At 43.3% G+C, this 26,045-nt stretch overlaps 5 protein-coding genes across 6 annotated transcripts; 2 read left to right on the top strand and 3 right to left on the bottom strand.

The window, feature by feature from the left end:
- Positions 1-301: 301 nt before the first annotated feature.
- LOC133906458 (cytochrome P450 90A4) lies at positions 302-3,386 on the bottom strand. The gene is made up of 7 exons (XM_062348373.1): positions 2,610-3,386; positions 2,203-2,481; positions 1,432-1,518; positions 1,207-1,285; positions 1,009-1,115; positions 769-905; positions 302-628 (listed from the first exon to the last, which is right to left on the bottom strand). The coding sequence occupies exons 1-7, from the start codon at positions 3,318-3,320 to the stop codon at positions 526-528; spliced, it is 1,503 nt and encodes a 500-aa protein (XP_062204357.1). The 5' UTR covers positions 3,321-3,386; the 3' UTR covers positions 302-525.
- Positions 3,387-9,556: 6,170 nt separating this feature from the next.
- Positions 9,557-11,328, top strand: LOC133906278 (two-component response regulator ORR9-like). Its single transcript, XM_062348139.1, has 5 exons — positions 9,557-9,731; positions 9,822-9,910; positions 10,013-10,090; positions 10,196-10,266; positions 11,052-11,328. The coding sequence occupies exons 1-5, from the start codon at positions 9,629-9,631 to the stop codon at positions 11,305-11,307; spliced, it is 597 nt and encodes a 198-aa protein (XP_062204123.1). The 5' UTR covers positions 9,557-9,628; the 3' UTR covers positions 11,308-11,328.
- Positions 11,329-11,418: 90 nt separating this feature from the next.
- On the bottom strand, positions 11,419-15,539 carry LOC133906277 (DNA-directed RNA polymerase V subunit 5A-like). The gene is made up of 4 exons (XM_062348138.1): positions 15,078-15,539; positions 14,344-14,520; positions 12,779-12,892; positions 11,419-11,906 (listed from the first exon to the last, which is right to left on the bottom strand). The coding sequence occupies exons 1-4, from the start codon at positions 15,408-15,410 to the stop codon at positions 11,781-11,783; spliced, it is 750 nt and encodes a 249-aa protein (XP_062204122.1). The 5' UTR covers positions 15,411-15,539; the 3' UTR covers positions 11,419-11,780.
- Positions 15,540-17,814: 2,275 nt separating this feature from the next.
- LOC133905748 (uncharacterized) lies at positions 17,815-20,713 on the top strand. The gene is made up of 3 exons (XM_062347511.1): positions 17,815-18,492; positions 18,889-19,109; positions 19,694-20,713. The coding sequence occupies exons 1-3, from the start codon at positions 18,288-18,290 to the stop codon at positions 20,261-20,263; spliced, it is 996 nt and encodes a 331-aa protein (XP_062203495.1). The 5' UTR covers positions 17,815-18,287; the 3' UTR covers positions 20,264-20,713.
- A 464-nt stretch (positions 20,714-21,177) lies between these two features.
- LOC133906357 (phosphatidylinositol 4-phosphate 5-kinase 6-like) lies at positions 21,178-25,016 on the bottom strand. 2 transcript variants are annotated; one of them, XM_062348230.1, is made up of 8 exons: positions 23,575-25,016; positions 23,280-23,447; positions 22,957-23,122; positions 22,763-22,879; positions 22,484-22,677; positions 22,275-22,370; positions 22,115-22,171; positions 21,178-21,732 (listed from the first exon to the last, which is right to left on the bottom strand). In XM_062348230.1, exons 1-8 carry the CDS (start codon positions 24,807-24,809, stop codon positions 21,441-21,443), a joined length of 2,325 nt encoding a protein of 774 aa, XP_062204214.1. In that variant the 5' UTR covers positions 24,810-25,016; the 3' UTR covers positions 21,178-21,440. The 2 variants fall into 2 exon arrangements, with proteins under 2 accessions (XP_062204214.1, XP_062204213.1); XM_062348229.1 differs by having other exon boundaries at positions 22,115-22,189; positions 22,281-22,370.
- Positions 25,017-26,045: the final 1,029 nt, after the last annotated feature.

The following is a 26,045-nucleotide window of genomic DNA, read 5'->3' as shown; positions in this document are numbered from 1 at the left end:
GTCATGCACACGCTATTGGAAGTCTACACTTATGGGGCAGAAATTTTGCAATAGATGTATGCTGTGGAGACTGGAACAGAGCGTACGATCTTTCCATTATACCTAGTTGCAGATGAACATAAACTTACAGACAACAGTTGATAGTGATGTGCTTGACAAAGATTGTCAACAATCTAGGAGTGGAGATGTCATGTGACCTCCTTCCCATTGCTGATAGAACAGCATCGTCTGAATTGTACTCCATCACATCATTTAGGACGGTGATATACACCACTAGCACGATTTTTGCTAGATCTTAGAATAGCCAAACACACGACAAAATGTTATCCGTAACCAGTATGCACAGCAGTTTGGGTCATTTTACAAGCCACACGAGTTTGTTAAATGCTATACTGTGCCAAGTTACAGATAGAGAAAGTATAAAAAAGAGAGAAATACACTAATTACGAGCGACAAGTTTTCCTCTTCCTTTATCTATGCTTGATCTTGCTTTGAAGATAAGCGCAACTGGAAACTGATATGAGGTCAGAAAACGGAATCTGGTCGACGCCGGAGATTGATGGGGTATCCTTTGAGAGTTCGAGTGGTGGGAAAGAAGACAAGCCTATCTTCTTCGGCTTCTTCCCAGCTGCAGATTCATTGGTCAAGAGGCACAATTCAATCAGAGTGGCATCCAGTTTGGAACACACAGATTGAAATTTCATCGTACCATTATCTACATCCTATGGCTGGAAAACAGTAGAAACTTGAAAGATAACGATGTCTTACCTAAAGCGCGTCACAAGATGATGGAGAAAAACAGAAACAACAACCCGGGCAAGCTCATAGCCTGGGCACAGACGAGGTCCACCACCAAAGGGAGTAAACAAATTGGCCCCTACCGTGTTCTGAAGTTTATTTTTGCTCTGCGCAACAACCATAAAGCATAATGCATATGTGTATTTTTGCAGGCCTATACTTTACTTTCATAAGTCAATACAAAACGGAATATGAGAACAGTAGCAACACCTGCCATCTCCAAGGGTCAAAGGTTCGAGCATTCTCATAGTGTTCATTGTTAAGGTGCACAGCTCGGAATGAAGCAAATATTTTACAGCCCTTTGGAATAATGTAGTCTAATGAAAAAAAAAAACAAAATGTTATAAACGAATGAATCTTCTTGATTAAGAAGTTTGGAAAACATGAGGATAGTTTCTACAGAAATACCTTTAAAATGAATGTCTGTGTTTGCTCGCCTGAATACCCCACTTATTAAGTTGGCCACACGGAGTGTCTCGTTTATCACCTGCAAAAATGTAAAAAATCCAACTAAGCTCAAATATTCTTTTCAAGAGACATTTTATACATATGAAACAGCTAAAAGGCATTGTGTTCTGGGCATGGTATAGCTAGAAGGCAACTTTGAAGAACATAGGGCCTAAGAATCATTACACATTGTGTAAATGGCATTGACTTGTAATCGCTCCATTCCAACGGTTGGTTTTTGCCTTTTATATCTCTGATATTGTCATGCTCTTCCTGTAAAATCAGCAAATATTTGGACATGAAATGAAGCAGAAAAACATTTTGACCAACTAGGTACCACTGTGTAGCTTAAATTACTGAAAACAAAGGTTTCATAAGTGGTTAAAATTCAGTCCCAGTTCCACTATGATGTTGCCAACGATTCTCACTTTCGGCTGTTAGGTTGGATAGCTTTGGCACACTTCCAAGTACAGAAAATGAGAAGAAATAAGGCATTTTTACGCATAACCAATAAAACGTTTCAGGAGGAAATCAGTACCAGTTGTACTCATAGCAGATTCATTCTCAGACTACAATAAGATAAGGAATAGGCAACATCATCAGCACCTATTGCAGGATGCTCAAAGAGAAGCAAGCAAATTGGACAGTAACCTTGCAGTGAACAAACTGTTGTCTGGATTAAAAAAACTGTACTAGAATTCGACCTAAAAACACAAGCCGGCGGCAGCAGATTTTTTGTTGGACAAGACTACAAGACCTGATGTATGACAGATTAAGTTAATCTAACCCTCCATTATAATAACATATTATGAAATCAGTTGACGTATCCTCCCCAATGTCTAATCTAATTTGACAATTGACATTACCTACTACCACACGTGCCCATGGATCGCGTATTCAACCGAACATTCCAACAAGGAATTGCCCATCACCAAGCAAATTTCTTCTGATTCATACCTTGAGCTGCGCCAGCGCAGTGGGTGTCTCAGTGAGGAACTTCACAGCAAGCGTCATGAGCACTGACGTCGTCTCGTAGCCAGCCACCAGCAGAGACAGGCAGAAGTCCACCATTTCCTCAGCTGAGAAGCTCCCACCCTCTGCTTCAAGAAGCTCCTCCACCATGTCTTTCTTCTCCCTCCTGTCCTCATCCTCCCCATTCGCGCCACCATTTTCTACCTTCTCGTCCATCCTCTTCCTTATCACCTCCCGTAGCGCCCCGGCCACTTTCTTCCTCGCCTAAATCGAATCAAATAATGCAACTTTATGGTGAAAAACGCATCAATCGCACACATAAATTCCTCACAGGGCAAATGCAATGTTAAATAGGGGAAAGAATGGGGAGAGGAAAGCAAAAGAACGAGCACCTTGAGGGCCTGGCCGTAGGTGGTGAACGGGAGGAGATAGGCGAAGGGGAATGGGATGGAGAAGAATCCATCGATGAGCTTGACGTACTCGCGGCGGAGGCTCTCGGTCCATTGCCCTGGCTCGATGCTGACAAGCTGCTTGACGGTAAGGTTAAAGGTGATCTTTTTCGCCTCGTCGAGAAGGCGGACGGTGGCGGCGGGCTCCCACTCCCGCATGGTGGCTAGGACGAGGCGGTCGATGTGGGCCAGGAGCGGCGGCGAGGCGGGGCGGCCGAGGCGGGTGACTGTGAGGGAGTGGAGGCGCTTGTGCGCGGCACCCCGCGTGAGGAGCAGGGAGTGGGCGCCCAGCAGCGTGGCAATGGAGGACGGGTAGCTGCAGTCGACGGCGCGGCCCTCGGCGGCGAGGAGGAGGCGGTTGAAGGCCGGGTCAGCGGAGAAGACGGTGCGCTCGCCAAAGACGTGGGTGGTGAAAACGCCGCCGTGGCGGGCCACGCGCGCGTCGATGAAGGGCTCCGGGTTGGGCGTCTTGTACGCGGAGATGAGCCGCAGCGTCTCCCCGATCAGCGGCAGCCCCGTGCTGCCCGGCGGCAGCCGCGCCGCCCCCTTCTTCGACAGCCAACCGGCGCTGAGCCATTTCAGCGCTGCGGCGACCAGGACGGCGGCGGCGGCCGCCGCGGCCAGGAGGAGCAGCGGCAGCGCGCTCGCGTCCATGGCCGTGGCCGTGTGCAGTTTGGCTTTGGTTGGGTGGGGAGCGGAGCGCTTGCTCGTGCGCGTGTCTGGTACAAGGTTAACCGAGCTCCGGCGGTAACCGAAAATGCGCGATAACCGCGGTTACCGGTTAAAAATTCAAAAAAAATCGGAGAAAATTTATTTGGCAAATTTTAAATTTTTGCGAAAAAATCATGTTTTTGCCCTCTCGGTAACCGAGCGGTTTGGGTCGGTTACCGAGCGGTTTGGGTCGGTTACCGAGCGATTTTCTCGCATTTTTGATTCGGTCGGTTACCGAGCGGTTTGGGTCGGTAACCGCTCGGTTTTCTCGATTTATCGAGCGGTTTTATCAAATTTCAGCGCAGTTCAACAAAAAACCTAAAAAAGGGTTCAATCTTGTAAAATCAATAACTAATTCATCCGAGCTTCAAATCAAGTAAAACAAATTTTGTTGGCTTCCTTGTAACATGATCTACATGATAAAAGTATTTATACTCATAAAAAAGTTCAAAATTTTCTGTGAGAAATTTTATTTGTTAAAACAAGGTAAATGCATAGTTTACTCTTTGCTAATCCAAAAATCATGAAACTAATTTTGTTAGTCTTCTTACATGATCCTATATCTTTTAAAAATATATGAACTCATGAATTAGTTATTGTAACATGCATGATTGTGTAAATGTGTTGCGACTAGATTAATTCATAACTGACCCATCACACCTTAAAAATTAGTGAAACCACTTTCATTAGCTTATTTATATTATGATTTACGTAGAAAAAATAATAGTAGACATGAAAAAATTAATTACAGTGATGTTTCTTAACATATTCACTTTATGCTTGTGAACTTTGTAAAAATCATAGAGAATTTAATAAGACTCTAAATAAAGTGAAATCAATTTTAAAGATTCTCTTAAAATACGTTTTATACAAGAAAATATGTGTTTGCATGTTACACTTTTCCTTAACGTGAGTTAATAATTGAGCCGCGCGCTTCAATTTTTTTCATTTTTTTCAAACTTTCTCCCTATAGAATATGATGCAAACGACATTATTTTTGAAAAAAAAATCACAGAAGTTCTTAGAATTATGTCTAGTTTTTTTTAAGATTTTTTTTGAATTTTTTTTGAATTTTTTTATTTTTTCGAATTTTTCGAATTCAAATTTCGGTTACCGAGCGGTTTTTGAAACCGGACCGGACCGGGAAGGTCGGTAACCGCGATTTTTGAGCGGTTACCGACGGTTTTTTGAACCCTGGTCTGGTACTGGGAGTGAGATTGAGGAGTGATGCGAGAATCTAGACACCTCTAGCTTGAGTAGGGTGTGTCCGGACAAGTAAATTTTATACAATCTAAGATCATCTTCAATTATATTTTTTTTCATTTTTTTCCTTTTCTGATTCACTTTTCTGTTCTCATTTTTTTATTTTCTCTTATCTTTAACAGCTTCCCTTCGAGAGGAATCACGAATGAAAGGTAAGAGAATCTCGTCCGGAAGGAAATGACCTTAGGAATCCCTTCGTAACGGTAATCATGAAGGGAAACCGTTGGAGTGTTGAAGGGAACGAAAATACCTTCACGACAAAAATATAGACCGTGAAGGGAAACCCTTGCCATAGTCTAATTATTGGATTACGGGATGGATAGTATGGATAAGATTTTATGAGAATTTTTCTAAACAGTATCCTATAGAATTTGCTTACTGTGTTTGAGATATTTGTATTGTAGGTGGTTCATAATTACCCTCTCCGTTCAAAAATAATATATCTATTTTTTCCGATCATTAAAGTTGAATTTGGACTATAGTTTTCTTATAAAATGTATTATTGATAGCTATAAAATCTATATAGTATAAAATTATTTTAAATTGTAAATCTAGTTATATAATTTTTATACACTAGATATTTTTATAATTTGATTAAATGTTAGTTAAAGTACATAAGATTTGACTTTTTTTATAAAAAAATACGTCTAATTGAGAATCTTTTTATAAAATTAATTGGAGATTTTTGGAGTTTAATATAAGTTGTTGGGAGTTGGATCATCACGGATAAAATAAAACAATGTTGCTTTGGTCATAAGGGTAATGTATGGCACAGTATGGGTCTATTAGTGTAGGGGGCAGCATGCAGCATGGCCATGTTAGCGAACAGTAGTTGTAGGCGTGGGGCCATATTAGTGAACAGTAAATAATTAACTAGTTAGTTAATTAAAGTTAAACTAAGTAGATATACAGACCGCTCAACGTCCATATCTAGGAAGAGGTAAGGAATGTTCATGAGTAAAAAGAAATAGGGGAATAGGGCCCACTTTAACTTTTTCTCTCTATAAAACCACGTGGAAATGGTGGTCCTGTAGTTTTGCTCATGTAAAAAGTGTTTTTTGCAGATGGTGAAACGAAGGGCTAGCGGAGTCTCTTGTGTGAGAACGTTTGAGAGATTCACTGGAAACAGTGGCAGGTGTGATGCTCCATGAGAATTCAATGCCCTGGTCACATCTCACAGGCAATTGAAAAGGGCATGCATTTTTACTGGCTTATTCATATGTGAGAGATTCCTGAAAAACAATGGGCAGGTGCTTCGTGAAAATCCAATGATCTATCACTTGCAAATTAGAAGAGCATAGTTGGTTAGATATGATTTTAGCATGCAATTTTACTGGCGTTCTTCTTAATTCATATGACAACTCACCGGTGTGATCCTTGATGAATATCCAATAATCTATCTCTATCGACTAGCAATTATTAGAGCACATGTGGTGGAGTGGTGGGGATAGGATTCGGCATGCAAATTTACTAGCTTCTTCGTATGGCTTTACATGGTACGTGCCACACGAGTTTTTTTTTTCTTCTACATTATTCTTTTTTTAATTTGCAGAACTAGTTGGCCATTTTAAAAATTTACAGAACTAGCTTCCTGTCCCCCAGCAGCACTGAGCGATTTTTACAAATCACCTCGACAACAGGCGAATAAATCATCAAAAACAGTCGTCCGTTAGGTGAAATAAAATTTCACCCATTTATTAGATGACAAGTTATGACGTGACGTGTTACCGTGGTAGTGCTTGGACCAGCCACATACCAGTGAGGTCAGTGGCCCAATCATTGGGCGAGATTTTGAAAAATCTCTCATCCGTTGGAGCAACTGGCTTGCACGAGGCTGATGATAGCCAAGTGCCCAAGCCTTCTTCTGATTTCCTTAGCGAGTTCGAAGAAAGTTTAAGGGTAGGGCGCTTTGAGATTCATTCCGGAGGTGGAGCGGGCGTGGGCTGGGTTTTAAGGACAAGTGATAGCATGAGGTTGGTGTAGGTGGGTGAGAATCTCTTTTGAATCTCAAATTTTAAATGATTTTTTTCTGTGAAACCACAAGTTTGTTTTTAATTCCATTTAAATCATGCTGCCATTTAGAATTAATGCAAAAAATGAGATCCAGCATGAATATATTTTTCGTTTTTTATTTTTTAAAATATTCAACAATTTGAATGTACTAGTTCAACATTTTGATTATTATATTATCAATATTTTCACAAAAAATATTGAACCGGTGTTTTCAAATTATTGAACTAGGTATTTCCAAATATTTAACCAGGTTTTTCAAAATATTAAATGCCTATGAGAAACAAAAAACTACTTAAATGTATTAGATATACTATTTCAATTTTTTCACATAAATGTTGAACCGGTTTTCTCAAATTGTTGAAGTAGGTTTCGTAAATGTTGAACCAAGTCTTTTAAAATGTTAAATGCATATATGAAGAAAATGACATTGATATAGTAAAACCATGAATTAGTTATGATGACTAGAAAAAAAATGATAAATACCTGGTTGTGTGGGTTGGCCTATTTGACGATAATGGGCCTTGTTGGACCATGCTGACCAGTAAGAAACTATAGGTCGCCCTACGGATAGGACGGTCCTTGTTTTCCGCTGGATATACATTTCTCTTCTTTTTTGCTGCTCTGTTCGTCCTTTGAAGATTTTCTTCTTCGAGTTAGTTTTGATCTCGACAATCAACTGCATTGTAGGGAAACGCAGTTGCACCACCAACCAATGTGTAGCAGAACGTGTACATGTATCGGCATGCCAATCTTTTCATCGCGTTGCAAACTCGCGATCGCAATATAGGGTTGTTTCTCATGCGGAAATGATGAATTGCACTCGAGTGTTTTAGTCAAGCTCCTCACGCTCGGGTGCTTCGTTTCCAACTACACAGGGGCGGAGCTTCGTCGCGGCTAAGGTGGGCCGTGGCCCTGACCCAACAAAAAAGCTTCAATCCATTATTAAAATAGCTACAGCCTAAAATTTGTCTCTGCTAACAGCCCATTCTTCAACTCATGCTACGACAGTCCCTTTTTGGCTTATGCTAAGTTTTGGACCAAGCTCCCCACTGCAACTACAGCAAGGCTTAGAGGGAAGACCACGTCGGCAGACCAATCCGGCAGTGGTGGTGGAAGCGAAGGCGGGAACGTCACTGATTGTAGGAGGCGGAGGACCATCGGTTGGGCAATGTCGGAACGGGGATGTCATGACAACAACATGGCAAGCCGGGCTAGCGCGGCAGTGGAAGGCGGCAGCAGAGAGCCACCGATGATGAGGAAGAAGGGTGGGGCAGAGGTGAGGGCGCGGTGAAGAAGGTCGCCCAAGGTGGCTTGACGGCGTTGGAGGCAGCGCCTGCGAGCGGTGGGTAGATCAGGGCCGTTGGATCAACTTGATGGATGGTCTAAAATTCGGGTGTGGATTCAGCCTCAAATGCCCCAGTGGGCTATGACGGTAAGACGGGCCCTTGTAATGCAATCGAGGTGGCTACAAAAGGCTTTAGTTGGGCTGTGCGGTGGCTTGCAAACCATTTGTGTTCTTCAGGAACGGCAGGAACAGCTACACGTTCCCTGTCGAGCCTGTCTCCTGAAGCTAACGTTCAAGCCACCGATCTCCTTGATCCGCGGCAACCGAGGAAGCCCGAGTCCATGCCATGCAACGCGATGATGATTCAGAGTTGTCTTCCACGCCTTGTAGCTTCCAAATCCACATGGAACAGGTCAGGGTCCAGGAAAGGGAAAATTGATTATATTGGACAAGAGAGGTGGAGTTAAATTTTATTACAAACTAGTTTACGTGAGATATATGATTAAATGATGATCAACTTCGAATATATTATTAAAAGTTAGTCAATTTTAGAACATGTAATCAGATTTCAAGTAAAGCGAAAGCGAAAGCGAAATGAGACGCGAGGAGGCAAGTGTTGGGAATCCGGAGCGTATCGCCGGCACAGGGAAATCCACGCCTCCGGATTCTCCAGGTGGGTGGCTGCTTCTTTCTCCTCCATATCTCAGCAGTTGTAGCACAACTCGTTGCTATCCGCATTGGTGCACGATTAGCAGCATCTCGGAGATTTGGCAGAGGAGAGTTGGTAGCAACCGAGGAAATCAGCTGGATTTCGAGGAATCAGCTGGATTTCGAGGTTGGTGTGGCAGGCAGTGGTGCCAGCAAGGGTGATCCAAATCAGAGGATTTCGCTGCTTGGCATTTTAAATTACTACTACAGTTGATTCTTTGCTGTGGGTCGCTCAACTCTGCATGATATACTGAATGGGCATGTGTCATGTCATTTGTGATACTAACTTATACATGCTGATGCTAGGACTATAGTCAGTTGTGATCCAAGACGTGACTACTGGAGGCAACACCTCCACTCCAAACAACAGAGAAAAAAAATACAAAACAAAAACAAAGAAACAATGTGGAGGCAACACCTGCATAACTAAGCTTTACCAAATCGCCAAAACGATCCGTATCTTTCATCCTTTCAGGTCAGCCAACAAGAGGACAACCCAGGAACGGAAAAATGAAGCCAAATCCAAATGGCAGCAGGAGAAGGGCGAGGGAGCAGAAGAAAATGGTGGACCCTTCGGCCTGCCTGCTCCAGAATACAGAGGGGCTGATGATGCTGTTGGTTGTGGCCGGGTCTATTCTATTTCTATCGTGGAGTCAATTCCTGGCAAGATTTGGAGGAAATCTGACGAGGATCTTACTTTCCGTGAGCTGGGATTTTCTCAGTCATCACACCTATTTTCTCTATTCACTTTCCTTCTTTCCTCATAGCTCCCGGAATCGTTCCACACTCTTGTATATATATGAACTCAGCCACACCCACACCATTGAAAAAGCAAGCAAAGCCTCTCATGCCAAGCACACACACCACCTGTCTTTCCTCTACAGCTCTTCCTCACTGCTGCTGCTCATAGCATCCTCCTTCCCCATCAGACACAAGAACACGAGCAGGAAAACACACACAATTTTGCTATCTTCTTTCTTCCATGGCGGTAGCCACAGAGACTCCGTTCCATGTCCTTGCTGTGGATGACAGCCTCCCAGATAGGAAACTCATTGAGAGGCTTCTCAAGACATCTTCTTTCCAAGGTAATCACCAGATTCTCTTATGCTTGCAACTTGACGCCTTGGTTGCTATGGGGCTCTGAATCTCATGGAAGGTTTGGTGTGTCTGTGCAGTAACCACTGTTGATTCCGGGAGCAAGGCTCTGCAGTTCTTGGGGCTCCATGATGAGGACAGCCCAGTTTCTGTTCATGCGGACCAGCTGGTAAGAGGATGGCTTCCTATGCATTAACTCACGTGTAGTTGTGTTCCTAGTCTGAAGAAAGGCTACTGATGGATTTGATTTTCTTCATGTGTGGATAATCAGGATGTTGCGGTGAACCTGATCATCACAGACTATTGCATGCCTGGCATGACAGGATATGATCTGCTCAAGAAGATCAAGGTTATTTACTTTGTTTTCCTCTCTAGGATTTCTTGGTATGATCTGCTGAGTTGATCTGCTGAAGACAACAGCGACTAACAATGTATATTTGGTTTGTTCAATCAGGAATCATCGTTTCTCAGAGATATCCCAGTTGTGATCATGTCGTCTGAGAACATTCCTTCAAGGATCAACAGGTGAGCGCTCCTATGGATCTATAGTATTGTTCAGATTCACGCCATGTACAAAAATATCTGTGAATAACTTAGTATACTGAAAGCAAGAAAAGAATATCATCGTGTAAGAAAAACAATTCGGTATGAACGATGAGCAATTCCCTGTTCTTGCTCAGAAATTTGCTTCATAATTAGAAAAAACTGAAAAACAATTCGGTATGAACGATGAGCAATTACCTGTTCTTGCTCAGAAATTTGCTTCATGATTAGAAAAAAAAACTCAATTTTAGTTTTTTGCATAGAGACAGAGAAATGAATATGTTTAGGATTAAACTGGATACGGAGATCTCTCTTAATCCTTATTGATTTGGCGTCACATGTCTAGTATAATAGAGGAACAGCCCCACACGACACAGCTCACACCGTCCTAGTATTCTATCTCGACATGTTTGGTGTAAAATAACTAAAAAGATATGGAATGACACGCAGATCAATTTTGTAGGTCTTTCATAAGGTATCCATAAAACAGGTTATTGATGCAGACAACTCACTAGCACCACTCGTCTTTATCCAGGTTTATTCTATTTCTAGTTGCACGATACACAAATCGAGAGGGGAAAAACCCAAAAGGGCATTAAAGTCAAATAAGAACTCAGATATGGAAAGATATGATACCCATAGAAAGGAAATGTAAAGATAAAAACACAAGTAAGAACACTAAAGTTGTGTTTCTTAGTGGCATATCATGCTTTATGATCATAGGAAAAATCCCTGACTCACGTTTTTGTTTTGATATTCTGAATCAGATGCCTGGAGGAAGGAGCGGATGAGTTTTTCCTGAAACCAGTGCGGCTATCAGACATGAGCAAGCTGAAGCCCCACATACTGAAAAGCAGATGCAAGGAGCACAATCACCAGGAACAACACCAACAAAGCGACAGCAATAGCAGCGAAAGCAGTAACCCCACAAACAACAGCAGCGGTGATAGCAGCAATAGCCGCAAGAGAAAGGCAGCAGACGACGAAATTTTGCCCCAGACAATCAGACTAAGGCACAGTTAGCTGCAAACTGATTATAGGGCAGCTAACCTTTTTTCCTTGGTTCTTTGTCTTACTCAGCTTTTGGCCTACTAATTTGTAACACAGATGTTAGCCATTAGTTTGCAAATATAATGGAGTCCGTGAATGGATAGTGCTTGATTCCAACCCAGTGATTCTACAAAACGTTTTAATTTTAATAGGACTGCTGTGACAACAGGACATTGCACACATCGTTTGCCATATTTTCCAAGTAACATCTGAAACTGATTACCAGATAACTTATGTGGGGACTAATTTAAGTTTTCTAACACCACTCAGCTTAGTCTGGCAAACAGCATTAACACAGAACATCATACTAGGCTAGCAACGAGGCGGTTTTTACTAACAGCTTACGACAAACTTCATCAAACATGCTAGGGTACTAACATTAGCCACGAGATAGTTTTTCACTAACACCTTACGACAAACTTGATCCTTGGAAACACATGGACCTCTCAGAAAATACATCGGTATGTCACATGGTTCCCAGTAAGCTCGCTGTCATATGTAACTTTAACAACAGTTCCCTTGCCAAGGCCATAGTAGCGAGCAACAGCATCAGTCTCCAGCATGCGAGGCAACTGTAAGGTACATGCACCAATTTCAGCAAAGTCGTATAAAAAATGCTGGATAACAAGTTGGAGTAGCTATACCAAAGAGAATTCGAAGCAAAGAAGCTAATAACAAGTGCGATTTTCCACTTCAGTCAGGTTAAGAATGCTCCAACCAAAATAAAGAAAATGCAGTATCCCCCACAAAAACAATAAGCGTATCACATACATATTTTTAATTAAAGGCTTTGCATACCACTTTGTGAGGAGCCTGCCAATATCAATAAAAACCCACAAGGATGGAAGGTGAAAGAAATTTTACATAGCAATTAGATAAGTTTTCTATATATGATAATGACACTCCATTTAATGTCTCAACTGATAAAAGCAGATCTTTACAGATAACTAAGAAAATATGGGAGGACTACATGTTTCAAACACCATCAAGTTCGATTTTAATGAGAACTGTACACACACAACAAAACAACGTTTTAAACCACAACAAAAAGATGATGAAATTCAGAAAATTGCATTATACATTGATACGTCTATGAGACTAGAGCACTCAGCTTGTTTAGCAAGTTTCATGGTAATCAATTATCTCCATCATCACATCCCAGCACACTAAGAAATTGCTGTATTCCTGATAGCCACATTGGTGTTGCAAATCAAATCAAGTGCAGAAATTATGGTGTTACAGCAACTCAACAGGTATAATGAAACCAACAGTCAACAAGTCAACAGCCAGCACAAGGTTGTATTGCGAAGGAAATAATAACATTCCACAGGATGTCACAAAAGAAGGCTACATAACTCACATAGCACCATGACTTCCAGTGTCAGTATGACAAAAAACAGTAAGAAATTATGTAGTAACATTAAAAAATAATAAATAAACGTACCTGTGAATCCACCACATTGTACTCCTTCAAGAGCTTGGTCTTCTCCTCTGCAGTCAACACTTCATGCTTGGGCTTCAGGACATGCTTAGTAATGTTTACCAGTAATTCTGTGATCTACCATTCAAAAAGCACATCAATTTGAATATGTAGACTGTTTAATATTAATATAACATAAAACAGTAAAATATCAAGTTTACATGATGACAGTTATGATGCTGTGATGTGAACAAATATTTTATACTAATAGTACAATTTGCAGAGAAAACATACAGTGAATTCAGATGCTAACCAATAAACCATTACAGCAAGTATCATCATCAGAAGTTACATGCTGTTATTTACTAGGGGTGGGCATTGTATATTTGTATGTACAACCCAAAGAGTCACTTTCGTTCTTTACCATAGTTGTTATGGCGATGTGGCGAGGCGCAGCGACCCACCACCTTCACACCTTTACAGCACTAATGGCACGCAGCGTGGCGACGCCATACACACATCGGCGTGCAAATACACACATCATAGTATAGGATAGTAGGAAATTATATTGGCAAATGGCAATGTAAATGTAGCTCAAAAGTGATAGTTTAGGATTTTAGGAAATCAAAATAGCAACGTAAATGTAGCTGATTGGTTTTTTTTGTTTTTTCAGTGAACAATTGACCATCTCACACGTGGGACCCATGGTCCATGGACTCAAAAGCTTCAACACAGCACGACACAACCTTAGTCACCAAGTTCCCAGGACGGTAGGGTTGTGGGACGGGATCAAGGAACGTGGAACGTCACTTGCCAAAATGTATGATACGATAGGGGTATACATCTTCGGAACGATATTATATTCCAGAACGTGGAACATAAAACCATTAAATCTGGGACATCAATGACCATGACACCCAATTGGTAGCTATTTACTTTCTTATGTAAGTATCATGCACTAGATATTTTGCACGAAGGATTCCTTTTCAGTAGTACCATGCAGGAATGCACAGAAGATCCTGTTGCATCCAACCGACCACCACGAAAGCAGCCCAACTTGGCCCAATCAGTCCCAAACCCTACCTCATCTCTCTGCCTGTGCAGCCCCAAAACAGCCGCCACCCTTGTCCCTTCATTCCCTTCCCAACTCTGTGTTTGTGTGTGTGTGTGTTCGAGCACAAACAAATGGGAGAAGGGCGAGCAGCACAGCAAAATCAAGTGAAGAGCAGATCTCTATCGCTACCATCTTCCCCCTCCATCTCTCTCAGCAACGAGCTTCCTCCCAGTACGTGCATGACCTCTCCTGATCTCTTCTCCCTCCTTACTTCTCGTCCTTGTCTCCTGGCGAGCACGGAGCTCGGGCGCCGGCGCGCGTGGGAGCTCAGTGCGCCCGCCATAGGATGCATTCTTGCCGCCATAGGGACACCACGCCTATATGGCGGACGCCATACACGATCTTGCCGTTACGAGACCCAAATTTCCACCACGCCAATATGGCAACGAGAAGGCGACGCCATGACGACTATGTTCTTTACTTACATAAATTAAACAAAATGTGAAGATCCATCAACAGATTACATAAACCTAACCTGGAATATGTCGACTTTAAATGTGAAGATCTCCTTGATAGATTCTCTGGCTTTAGACATTATTTTGCTCTGCAATATCAGAATCAGTCTAGACAAATTCTCTTCTTTGGTTCCGTTATATATCTCCCGGATAGCTGCGATTTTGACTGGCTCGGGTGGACAGAACACAACTTTCACCTGCGAGTGGCATAATTAAGATGTATCTTTTACTCACTTGCAACAAGAACAAATGGTATAAATAACATTATGCATGAAAAAGATAAGAGATTTAAGCACTCATACTATATGTATGTATGGAATCATTGAACTTTCCTAGACACATAATCAATTGAGCCGTCCATTTGCATGATGGTGCCAACCCTGACAACCATAACCACAAGAACAATAATCTTCCTAACCGTACAGACAACCCCACCTAAAATGAACAAACAGAAAGGATGAACCAGTGGAGAAAGGGTAAGAAATAACTGATACCCCTATTTCTCCCTAGCTCTTAAATTTTGCAATACTTCGGCCACCACGCATGTCTCAGCACAATTGGATTCTAGTACGATGAGTAACGATCACTTGTGGGAAGGTCCCCAGTCATGTGTATAAAGCTAGACCTGATGGTTGGGACAAGAATGTTGTTTAAAATCGCGATCTAGAACAGGAATCTAGCCCTGATGGAAGAACATATAAAAGCACACCATGATATCAATATCATGGGGAAAGGAACCCAAAAAAAAAATCACCTTGTTGGAGAGGTCGGACGCGAGGGTGGTGGAGAAGGCGAGGCGTTCGAGCTCGGGCTTGTCGGCCCACCAGGCGCGGAACTCCGGGAGGGTGCGGGCGAGCTCGGACTCCGGGACGCTGTACCCGCGGTCGCGGAGCATCTCCAGCGCGGTACGCCGCGCCAGGAACAGGCGGTGGCTCTCCACGCTGCCGCCGCGGTCGATCATCGACGATATGCAGCCGGCTACCTCGGGCATGTCGTCGTCGACGGAGCCGTCAGCCGCCGCCGCCGCCGAGGCGAGGCCGCTAGGTGCGAGTGCGGCGGAGGCGGCCGTGCTCTCCGCCGAGTCCATGGTGAGCGCCGATTGCTGGGAGGGGACGAATTGATTAATTTCTCCCTCTTCGTTGAGTGCTCTGCTCTTCGGTATTGGGGTTTTAGGTGGAGGAAGGGAAAACGAGCTTTTTTTCCCCTCAAAAAGATTAGCAAATTAGAATTCGATGTTAGCACAAAATATACCGAGCTCACTGAGCACAAATGTAATAATCGGATTTTTTTTTCTCAAAAAACAAAATAATCGGATAAAAATTGGGCAGTAGGGATCAGTCAAATTCTAGTTTTTTTTCCTGCCTTGTTCTATAGGCAGACTGGCCGACAAGCCCAGTTACCTCTGATCATAAATACCAAATAGGACACCATCTACGATGTATAGTTTTGATCACTAATTCATATTGATACAAAGTTACAAACATATAAACTTTCTAAAGCCCGTGATACAAATTGCACCCATGGAATAATTGCTCTTAAACAAAACTGCTATGAATATGCTATCCGGAACTCAGCTTGATAAACAAATATAGCAGTGTACATATTGCCTATTAGGCATGGAAAACATGCGAAATAATGAATCAAAAGCATATGAATAATTAGAGTTCTATAGGGAGGTACATGGTACATATTTTTGGTTTATATGAAATTTTAATTATTATTTTGAATATAGGAAACCGACCAGGAAATAACATAGCATATAAGCATATGTGGCGTGTAACCTGATTCTCTGTGTTGACTAAAGTTGGTGCTTCTATAAAGTGTGCTTATGTCTTCTATTTGAATTTGAGTATAATCTCAGTGCATTTTGGTTGTCAACTCAGTGTTGATCTTTTTAATCGCATGACGGTGAAAATAGTGGCTACAAACTAACTGAGACTTAGGCCATCTCCAGAGAATCCGTATCTCCATTCCGCAATATTGTTGCAACGCGTTTTGGTACTTTTTAGCGATCGGAGGCAGCTGTATCCAAGTCCAACAGAATCGGTATCTAGTTCAATAGTGATGCGGGCTGCTGCTTCGGGCGGCAACTTTGCCAAAGGAAAAAGGACTCTGCATTACTGTTGCTGCGTATGACTGTGAGCCCGAGGAGAGTGTGAGAGTAATAAAAGGTAGGAAATAGGATAGCGGTTGGAGATAAAAAAAAATAGAGAATACTGTAATAGTATTAGAGGATATTGTAATAGTGTTATAAGAGATAAAATTTTAAAGTATAGTCTTAAAGAGTGCTGCAACTTTTACCAAACTCAGTGCTCTAGGCCCTTATGCGTGCACCACAATGCATACACTCAATGCACAAGCAGACCTCTTGAGTACATTTTGTCCTTCGATCTGTTCGAGACTAATTAATGTTCTATTTTCCAGCACTCGAAGGAATTTGCCGTTTTCTTATGATATTTGAATTGTTTAGGATCTTTTGCAAGGCATTGTCAAATAAATGTTTGAAATAAGATAAGTTTTAAATGTGTTTTACACTAATGCGCTAAGCTTTTATTTCCATCTTTTGTGTTATGCACCTCACATCGTTTATTCTATGTACTGTTTAGCACTACTGCAAAAAGATGTAAGAATGTCGGTTGAAAAACGACTTCGATGCTAGTTTTTCAACCGGCACTCTTTTATTCGGCACTAATAATTAGTGACTATTAGTGACGGGTCTGAAATCGACACTGAAAAAGGTTACTAAGCCAAAAAAATAAAATAAAGGAGCATGCTCGAAAGAGTCGGCTCGGCTGCCGCTCCTGCCGCCGTATGCTCAAATCGACTCATCCCATCCATACAAACACATCACACAAATCAAATCGACTCATCTCGGGCTCAAATCTTCTCATCTCATCCATACAAACAAATCAACTCAAGAACACAACACAAGAACAAATTAATTTTATGTTATTTTAAACATTTCAGAACATTTCAACACAAGAACAAGCACCCTCAAGAGCCTCCAGATCGGGTCTGACCCCCTCGAACGCATCTCCGGTGACGCCCTCCGCCACATCAAGAGAGATAAGGGAGAGAAGGGGGCGCTTGTGAAAAACTGCTCACGAAATCCTGTTGCAAATAAGTACAAGAAGAGGCACGTACCTCGGAGTCTGTCTTGCCGCTATCCATGAGGTTCATCCCGGCGCTGTCGATCTCGTCGATGAAGGCGTACCCACCGATGAGCAGCGACGCCATGAACGAGCTCACTAGTGATATGATGCATAATAACCTTTATTAAAAAATAATCTCATAATTACAAACCAATCACTCATTAAATAATATGCTCAATTACTCATGTGCAATTTGAGGTTTCTTACAATTCGTTCAGCCCTCTTCTACGTATACTTTATGCTCAAGCACTAAATTCTCTGTTATTTGTGCGGTGGCAACACAATGAAACTATCGCTTTGGGGAGCACAAGCGCTAGAGTTTAATAAACTCAGGGTCTTTAACCTAATATTGCATCCTGTAGCAACAACAATAGCGCTGGTCATCTCCATCAGCTACTCATGCTAGCGCGTGTCTTCTAGTAATTAATTTCCAATGGTGTGCAATGGGATCACAAGCATATGTGCAGGGGTTTCAAGCAAGGAGATTGGTAACTCGACAAGAATTTGGCTATAAATCATGGGCTGGGCTCGAGTCCCCCCATCTTCTCCTTTCCCCAAGCTTCCCTTGGTCGGCGGCGGCCTATTCTTTATGGCGGAGGCGGAGGCGGAGGCGAAGGAGAAGGCGAAGGCCATGAGGGAGCACTTGGGCTTGATCCGGGAGCATATCCGGCTCCGCTCCGTGGTAAAGGATGAGGATTTCTCAGGCATGAGCGAGACCGAGCGAGCGGCAGAGGCGGAGGCGCAGGCGAAGGCGAAGGAGGAGCGCTTGGGCTTGATCCGGGACTATATCCGGCTCCGTTCTATGATGAAGGATGAGGATTTCTCAGGCATTAGCGAGGCCGAGCGAGCGGCGGAGGCGGAGAGGCGGAGGCCTGAAAAGCTTCAGGAGGCGCGCCGTCTTCAGATGGAGGGCAACCCCCTCGATCGGTGGCGGGAAGCGGAGGCTCGCATCCTCGACTTTGATCCCAAGCAGCGGGGCGTCTACTACAACCGATTATACTTCGTCGACCTCACAACGTTCGACCACGACGAGGAGTGCAAGTCGCCCTTCTCAGTTCGATTCTGCATTCTACTACTAGTCAACTGCATCTTCTTCTTCCACCCATCCAATCCATGATAAATTAATTAACACAACTATATATGTTGATTTATTGATTCTAGATACCGAAAATTATCCTTTTCTTTTTCTTTTTGGGGAAAAAAACTGATACTTTATCTCGTTTGCCCCTTCAATTATTATTTTTATTTTTGGGGATTGGATTAGTTGGATGTAATTTCGGTTCTAGTTTTAGTCTTGTAACTCTAAGGGAATAACCTCCCTCTGCATGTGTACCATCTTCCATTGCAAGCATGAATCTAATCTGTAGAGAACCTACCTTATTTCCTTTGTTTTTTTGTTTTTCCGCACCACAGCGCCCCTTGGTCCGATGGCATTTACTGATGCAGTCTACAAAAATAAGGGAGATTACGAGCTTTGTGAGGCAGTAAACATCTTTTCCGTCAAGATAGCCTCCTCGGACGTTGGCTTCCCAATCCATGTGTATGGCACTGTCATTGCCAGAGACAGCATTGACGAAAAGTGTCTTTATCTCTTCCGCCGCGATAGAGACCATTGCCAACTCATCAACTTTGAGGTACAACTTCCTCTTTCTTTTCCCAAACAAAGAGCTCCTTTCTAGTATGCATTATGCGTGTGTTAACCTCAGATTGCACTCCTTTCTTTTGTATAGAGAAAAGCTAAAATCTATATACTGACCTGCAATCGATTTCTAATGGTGGACAATGTAACTGCCAGTGCTTGTCAATAAGCATATGCAATTCCCTTGTTGATATGATATGCATTCCTGTTTCTCGTTTTGAATCCATATGGTGCTAAAAGTTGAAATTTTACACGCTACTGATGAATCATCAGAATATCAGATGACCGTATCGAAATGTTACTAAAATGCAGATGCTCAGAATTAAGCATATACATGTTATGCGTTTGTTTTTTAGTGCTTGTTTGTAGACACAGTGGGCACTCCATGTGTGCATGGTAGTACTGGTACAACTAGATGATCCATATCTAGCTTCTGATCGAGTGCTGAACCATTAACAGTTTCATTATCTATAGTAACAGCTTCCATGTACTGTGAGGTGGAATTTTTGTCTACTTCAATGGCAGCACTATATATTTGGAGAAATATGCCACTAACCTATCATGTAAACCTTTTCGTAGGATGAATCATTGATCTTGACTGGCCCAAAACGAGGTCTTGCGTTATTAACTGACAATTATGTTGAGACTGATCTGAAGATCAAGGATCATCAAGGGCAGGACAGAGAACTTAGTAAAGGAATCTTAACGATCAGGGGCATAGCAGGTCGATCATTGAAGAAATGCGAGGTTGAAAGCAAATCTCTTGCTACCAGGCTCAGTACTGTGGATGTGATGTATGCAGTTGTGAAATGTGCAGTGGAGGCAACTATTGCAATTGAAGTTCTACAAGGAGATTTTTATGGAAAAATCACTGCCCACACCACCAGCATCCAGAACAGCCTTGTGCTTTATGATAGCGAAGTGGTTGGTGCCATGACTGGTGATCGTAATGAAGTTATCCAACTTATGCGACCCGTTGTATCTGTTTATGTGAAGGATATGCTGACAATTGTTGCCCGGACTGGTGATGGTAAATCTGAATGTACCATTCAATTTACTCCAAGGGTCAACAGTAGAGATGAAGATGAACTTACTGTTGGTGTCACTAAGCTGCGCTTCAAGGTTGCTTGGTCGATAATGGACCCCTGACTGAGATTTTGGATTGGCTCGTTGTTAACCACATCTGGTGCAGTAATGCTGCGGTTACCATTAAGTTATGCGGACTCTGTTGGACACTAGCTAAGTAATAGTGTGTGTAACTACTGTTTGTCGTGCTGGGCTTGTTATGTTGAACTACTTACTGTCTAACGTGCTAGGCTTGTTATGTAGTAATGATGAACGTATGCAGTATCTTGTTGAACTAAAGTATTCTGGTGCACTGTTTGGTGTTTGTATGTTCTTGCCTGTTCTGTTTGGCCGCTGATCACCCTTGTAACCTCTGACTGATTTCATCGACAAGCAACTCGTGGTGCAGCCGCGGCTGGTACAAATAGCCCCCGCTGCCCACTGCCGACGAGCAGCGCCTCTTGGACGAGCAAGAAGCGGCTGCCCGAGCCAGATCTGGCATCAATTGAGGATCGGCTGGTTGTGTTGTGAGACCATCCTTGTAAAGCTCCAGTACTATAGCGTTTAATTTATGAAATATGATGAAAGGAAATACGTTGACTCATTTGCTCAAATTCTAGCGAGCTACCTAGCTATTCTTCCACTGCAATGTGACTTGCTTGCTTCATGGCGTTTCCAGGCACTTGGTCTTAATCCTCGTTACGCGAGTAAGCGGAGCTCAACCGGCGCCAAGCTCAACCGAGGGCGGGATTAGTTCTCTTGTACATCCTACTTCTGAACATTTGAAGGGCTTTCAAATTCTGCTTATGATCTTTTCTGTACCAACGTAATTAAATTGTTTTGGGAGAAAGGCTTACGTACCATGTTTGGAAATCAATACAGGTAAAAGGATAAATAAATATATAAACTAAGCATTGTGAAGAGAAAGAACTAACACAAGTTAACCACAGCTCAACTCTTTAGAACAAAGTAAAATAAAAAATTGAAGCAACTGTTTACATAAACATTAATCTCTAGTCTACATCCTTTTCATGACATGATTACAGTTACACTACCTCCAATGACAGAAGAAAATATTTGGAAAATGTACAGAATCTACAAGAGAAGAGAAAATCACCGCGCTATTGATGTGTTTCCATCTACAACAGAAAGAATCAATGATGTTATCTACAAAAAAAGACTGGAGGGTGGGTAAAGAACATCCACCAAACAATTGTTAATCTCTTCAGTTAAATGCGCCTCCTTTTTGTCAATTCAGTAGTTACTGTACATCTTCAGTGAAAGCCTTATAAATGAAATCTCTGAATCGCTTGCAGTATTGCTTCGGATCAACAGCCGATATGGAGTTGGGATCGTACTGCATGGATTTGTAAGCGTGCTCGAGCTTCTTACTAATATCATAGTCTTGTAGGATGTCAATGATTCCAAAGAACAAGATGACATCCTGGAATTCGCCTGTGGGTTCACCAATGAGCAAAGATTCACTATCAGGATTCCTCACTACGTTCTCCACCCTTGAGGGCATGCAAATCCCTAGTTTTAATGGTGCTTTTCTGCAAAAATCATAAGCATATGTTTGTCGTCAGATATTAATGTTAGTATGAATGAAATACATAGGTTGGTGTCTGATGTAAGCAAGCTAAGCTGAAAACGGAGGAGCTGTCATGTCGTGAAAATTAAAGGCATCTTCAATTAGAAATCAAAAGCACTCGTGTGGTATATATTAGCTACTTCTAATCTCTTCACTATATAATGTATTGAACAATATATTATGTATGTTCAAATGAACATTTTGAAGCATGTCTAATTGTACTACATTTTGAAGCATTTTGTTTACATCATATTATGCCTTTAGTTGCTTAAGATAATATTAAACTAGGTATCAAAATATGTTTGTTAGCAAATTGTGATCGATGAAATGCATTTTGAATCTACCTATCTTGTTCAGAATCTTCAGCGGTAGTATGAGGTGCTCCATTGTCAGCATCGCTGCTGTCTGTAGCCAACAAGGAGATTTTTCAGTCTCATAACTTCAAATATATCAACAGCAATTTTGCAAATGCAAGTATGTGGAAGCATGCATGTATTGGGGAACATATCTTTGCATCTGTCCTTGAAGTGAACACCAACCAAAAGACTATAATCCATGATCCTCTCCTGCTCCAGTAATTCGCAATCTTTGTCCACTTGCCTGGAAAGAGACACAAATTCTGGGAACAAGCTAGGGGTGCTTGGGTTTCTTTAAATTAACCTGTAAAACATGTTTAAGAACTTCTAATTTGACAGATTCACGCAAATGTGTACCTGTAGAATTCTTGAAACCAAGATCCCCCTAGCCGGAAAATGAAATTAAGATCAAGATCCTTCAAGGTGGTATGCTCGCTGATTTGATCAATGGGTTTATCTGTCATGCGACCATGTGAAGATCCTTTCAAATCGAAGCGCCTGTGGATGGCATAGTTGGAGCAGAAAAGATTCCCCATTATAACAAAGCGAACCTGTGTTTCATGGTTACAAATGTTGAGCAACTCTTACACATCAATTTACTTTTGAGAATCTGATCAATTGCTCATTGCAGCTAACCTTTTTCTGAATAGCTCCTGTTAGTTTAACACAGTGCAGACCGAAAAATCTAGTTACTAGAGTATTTTCAAAAGCACGGACATGTTTATAATAGGCTGGAAGCATCCTAAGAAGTACCTGTTCACATAGAAACACAAATTCAACCATATAACTCGCAAGTTAAGCTAAGGTGAGGAGAGACGATATCGACATACTTTAACTTCCGATTTCTTCATTGTTTTGATCATGTACTTGTCATCATTGGTGAGGTAAAAGAAACTTCCACTTTTACCAGGCGATGAAAGTTCCCTGAGTGCATCATCACCGCAGATGGAGATCATGTAATCTGCAGGGTCGACATCGAAGAGCTTACGCAAAGTCCTGGAGGGAAGTACAGAAGAACAAGTTAGCTTCATATTGGAGTCAGGAAGCAGGAAACGATAGAAATGTCAAATTTGTTACTGCCACAGGAGAGAACAAAGAAATCAGCATCAGAAAGGTTTATAGGCCATAAATCATAATAACCTGTTATGCTGACCTGAAAACCAGGGGGCAGTAGTCCTTCCACCGGAAATCGCATGATTGGTGAGGAGGAGTATGCTTCGATCCTTCAGGAGGAAATCTTGTCCAAACCTTCTCTTTTGGATCAAATGCTGATGATTTAAGATCCATCGAAGTTGGAGCTGACTGCCTTCCAACAGCATGCCTGTGTCCCAAAAGAAGATGAATGGCAGCTTAATTCAGATGAATCAGATTCAGAAGATCAATGCATCAAAAAATAAATAGAGATCAAATGGCAAAGCACAATGGCATACTGGTGGCACACTGCACACCTGATGCCAAGCTGTAAGTTGAGCATGAGCTCGTAGTTCTTGTGCCCCTTCGATATCGTCTCCCCCTGCTTCTTTCCTGGCCTCGGCGGCGCGCGCATGCACGACGGCGTCCGCAGCCATGACCTGTCCGTCCGAGTCTCCTCGCCGTCCTCACCATCGGCCAGGCTGTCCAGGTCGGACGACACGCTACTTCTCCTCTGTACGCTCGACGTCCTCCCTTGGTCAGAGCTAACCTCCGGGGGCCGCCACACCGGCTTCTTCAGCACAGCCTCCACCCCGGGCCAGGTCAGTATCTTCTGCCACGGCATCAGGGACGCTGTCTTCCCCTCGCACACCTCAAGCTCCTCGAGCAGCGACGCGATGGCCTCACAGGGCTCACGAGGCGCGGGCACCGCAGGGCCACCGGACGGCGGGTAGTACACGCCCTTGGCGTGCATCGCGCCGGACTCCTGGCACCACGCGCCAATGTACATGCCCCCGTCGGCCCACCGGAACGTTCCCTGGCCCTTGGGCTTGGCGTTCTCCCACGCGCCGTCGTACCGGTCGCCGTCCGCCCAAATCACCGTCCCGCACCCGTGCATCTCGCCGGCCTTCCAGGTGCCGATGTACTCGTGGCCGTGGCGCCAGATGTAGCGGCCGTGCCCGTCCTGCAGGCCGTCGCGCCAGTGGCCGTCGTACACGTCGCCGTTGGCGTACGCCTGCGTGCCGCGGCCGTGCCGGAGGTTGTTGGCCCACAGCCCCGCGAAGGTGTCCCCGAACTCGCCAATGTAGGTGCCGTGGCCGTGCATGTACCCACCAGCGAGGTCGCCCTCGTAGGTGGCGCCCGACGGCCACGAGAACTTGCCGCGCCCAGACGCGCGGCCGCGGCGCCAGGAGCCCTCGTACATGCTGCCGTCCGTCCAGAGGAACTTGCCCGCGCCATGCGGGAGGTCCCCGCGCAGGCCCCCCTGGTAGAAGTCCCCGCTGGGCAGCAGCTGCTCGGCGTGGCTGGGGTCGTCGTCGTCGCCGGCGTCCGTGTCATCACCCTCGGTGGCGCTGTCACTGTTTTCACCGTCCTCGTCATCGTCGTTGTACCGGTAGATGGTGTTGGACGTCGAGGTGCTGACGGAGAGTGTGGTGGCGTCGCCGTCGACGGGCACCGCGGCGGGCACGACGGAGCCACCGTGGCGGATGGTGTGGAGCTTGCGGATGCTCGCCTCCCACAGCCGGCTGGCCGGGGCAGGGAGTTGGTTCATCCTTCTCCCCGACGTTGTCACGTTGGCGCAGTCAGTTCGAAGAATGTGACGAGAGGTCAACACGACACGACCGAGCTGGAGCGAGTCTGTGCATGGTGACCAAGGCGGGCGGGGTCGTGTTTGCTCGTTGTTTTTGCCTTGGATTGCGAGTTTTGGGTGAGGAAGGGCGTGAGTTGGAGGGAGGCTGAGAGGAGCTGTCGCCGAGGAGACCTCGGCAGCGCAACATTTGGAGGGACGCCGAGCCTCTACTATTTATTCTGCTGTAAAGGCGCGCTTTTGTTGGGAGCGTGCGCCGCGGTGCCACAGTTTTCTTATGAAACTAGCAAGTGCCACAAGCCTCGCGGTAATTTTCTATTTTTATTTTATTTAGACTTTTTATTTAAATATTTTGCTTTCTAAATCGTATGGAAGTCAAACTACTAATTTTCTATAACTTTTTTATTCCGAATTTAGCTATTTATTAATTGTATTTAATATAGATTTTTTGATTAAATTTAGACTGTTAGATGTTCATAACAATGGGTGATCTAGATTTTTTTTAAAAAATAATATGTTAATTTCGTGATCTTAAAAACGAATAGATGCATGCCATTTCTCTCTTTCTCCGAGGCTTTCCAGGCCAACTAACTGTATGGCTCCAGGCTGCGTGATTACGTGAAGCTGGCAAGACCAAAAGGACAAATTGGCAGTAGCAATGTTTGCTTGGCTCTTGGGGACAATGCGACGGGTGAATTTTCAATTCTCTCGATGCCAAAGCAAAGGGCATCATTTGTTGTCCCAAGACCGGCAGCTAGTTGACCTTAGTTTTGGGGTTAGCCCCGTGCAAGACGAAAGTCAAACAGTAGATGCTCCTTTCCAATAGGCTACTCACATGTGGGCATTTGTTATTTTGGAACTAGAAGCTTAGACGAATTAACAATCACTTGGAAACTTGGTCTAAGGCAGCTGATGGGTCCAATTGTGATGCTATCAGGATTTGCAAAATTGGTGTTTCACGGATTCGAAATATGCGTCGAGTTGTATTATTTTGTAACTTTGAATGTAATATTACAGGCGTGCCAGTATACATAGTATACGAAAGACAAAAGACAATGTAATGAAATTGTAAATTTTATTCATTTATATCGAATTCATAAAGTACATCTTTCAATTACAAAGTTTTACTCCGTAACACTCACGCTATCTGGATTTATTATTTCGGCGATTGCTTCGTCTTGGTTTCCGAGGCTTCGTGAA

This window comes from Phragmites australis, chromosome 23, assembly GCF_958298935.1.
Source record: "Phragmites australis chromosome 23, lpPhrAust1.1, whole genome shotgun sequence".
Taxonomy (NCBI): domain Eukaryota; kingdom Viridiplantae; phylum Streptophyta; class Magnoliopsida; order Poales; family Poaceae; genus Phragmites; species Phragmites australis.
The sequence above is the reverse complement of the archived record's forward strand: the minus strand, read 5'-3'. Positions and strand labels throughout refer to the sequence as shown.

What these genes read in the sequence shown, in the direction of transcription:
- LOC133906458 (XM_062348373.1), bottom strand. Translation starts at nt 3,320, where the DNA reads ATGGACGCGAGCGCGCTGCCGCTGCTCCTCCTGGCCGCGGCGGCCGCC. An exon ending in CCTACGGCCAGGCCCTCAAG is followed by an intron (nt 2,482 to 2,609) that starts GTGCTCGTTCTT and finishes GATTCGATTTAG; the next exon opens with GCGAGGAAGAAAGTGGCCGG. An exon ending in CTGCGCTGGCGCAGCTCAAG is followed by an intron (nt 1,519 to 2,202) that starts GTATGAATCAGA and finishes CTGATTTTACAG; the next exon opens with GAAGAGCATGACAATATCAG.
- LOC133905748 (XM_062347511.1), top strand. Translation starts at nt 18,288, where the DNA reads ATGAGGATTTCTCAGGCATTAGCGAGGCCGAGCGAGCGGCGGAGGCGG. An exon ending in TACTTCGTCGACCTCACAAC is followed by an intron (nt 18,493 to 18,888) that starts GTTCGACCACGA and finishes TCCGCACCACAG; the next exon opens with CGCCCCTTGGTCCGATGGCA. An exon ending in GCCAACTCATCAACTTTGAG is followed by an intron (nt 19,110 to 19,693) that starts GTACAACTTCCT and finishes ACCTTTTCGTAG; the next exon opens with GATGAATCATTGATCTTGAC.
- LOC133906278 (XM_062348139.1), top strand. Translation starts at nt 9,629, where the DNA reads ATGGCGGTAGCCACAGAGACTCCGTTCCATGTCCTTGCTGTGGATGAC. An exon ending in CAAGACATCTTCTTTCCAAG is followed by an intron (nt 9,732 to 9,821) that starts GTAATCACCAGA and finishes GTGTCTGTGCAG; the next exon opens with TAACCACTGTTGATTCCGGG. An exon ending in CTGTTCATGCGGACCAGCTG is followed by an intron (nt 9,911 to 10,012) that starts GTAAGAGGATGG and finishes GTGGATAATCAG; the next exon opens with GATGTTGCGGTGAACCTGAT.
- LOC133906357 (XM_062348229.1), bottom strand. Translation starts at nt 24,809, where the DNA reads ATGAACCAACTCCCTGCCCCGGCCAGCCGGCTGTGGGAGGCGAGCATC. An exon ending in TGAAGAAATCGGAAGTTAAA is followed by an intron (nt 22,880 to 22,956) that starts GTATGTCGATAT and finishes CTATGTGAACAG; the next exon opens with GTACTTCTTAGGATGCTTCC. An exon ending in CAGGAGCTATTCAGAAAAAG is followed by an intron (nt 22,678 to 22,762) that starts GTTAGCTGCAAT and finishes CATGAAACACAG; the next exon opens with GTTCGCTTTGTTATAATGGG.
- LOC133906277 (XM_062348138.1), bottom strand. Translation starts at nt 15,410, where the DNA reads ATGGACTCGGCGGAGAGCACGGCCGCCTCCGCCGCACTCGCACCTAGC. An exon ending in CGTCCGACCTCTCCAACAAG is followed by an intron (nt 14,521 to 15,077) that starts GTGATTTTTTTT and finishes TGCCACTCGCAG; the next exon opens with GTGAAAGTTGTGTTCTGTCC. An exon ending in TTAAAGTCGACATATTCCAG is followed by an intron (nt 12,893 to 14,343) that starts GTTAGGTTTATG and finishes TTTGAATGGTAG; the next exon opens with ATCACAGAATTACTGGTAAA.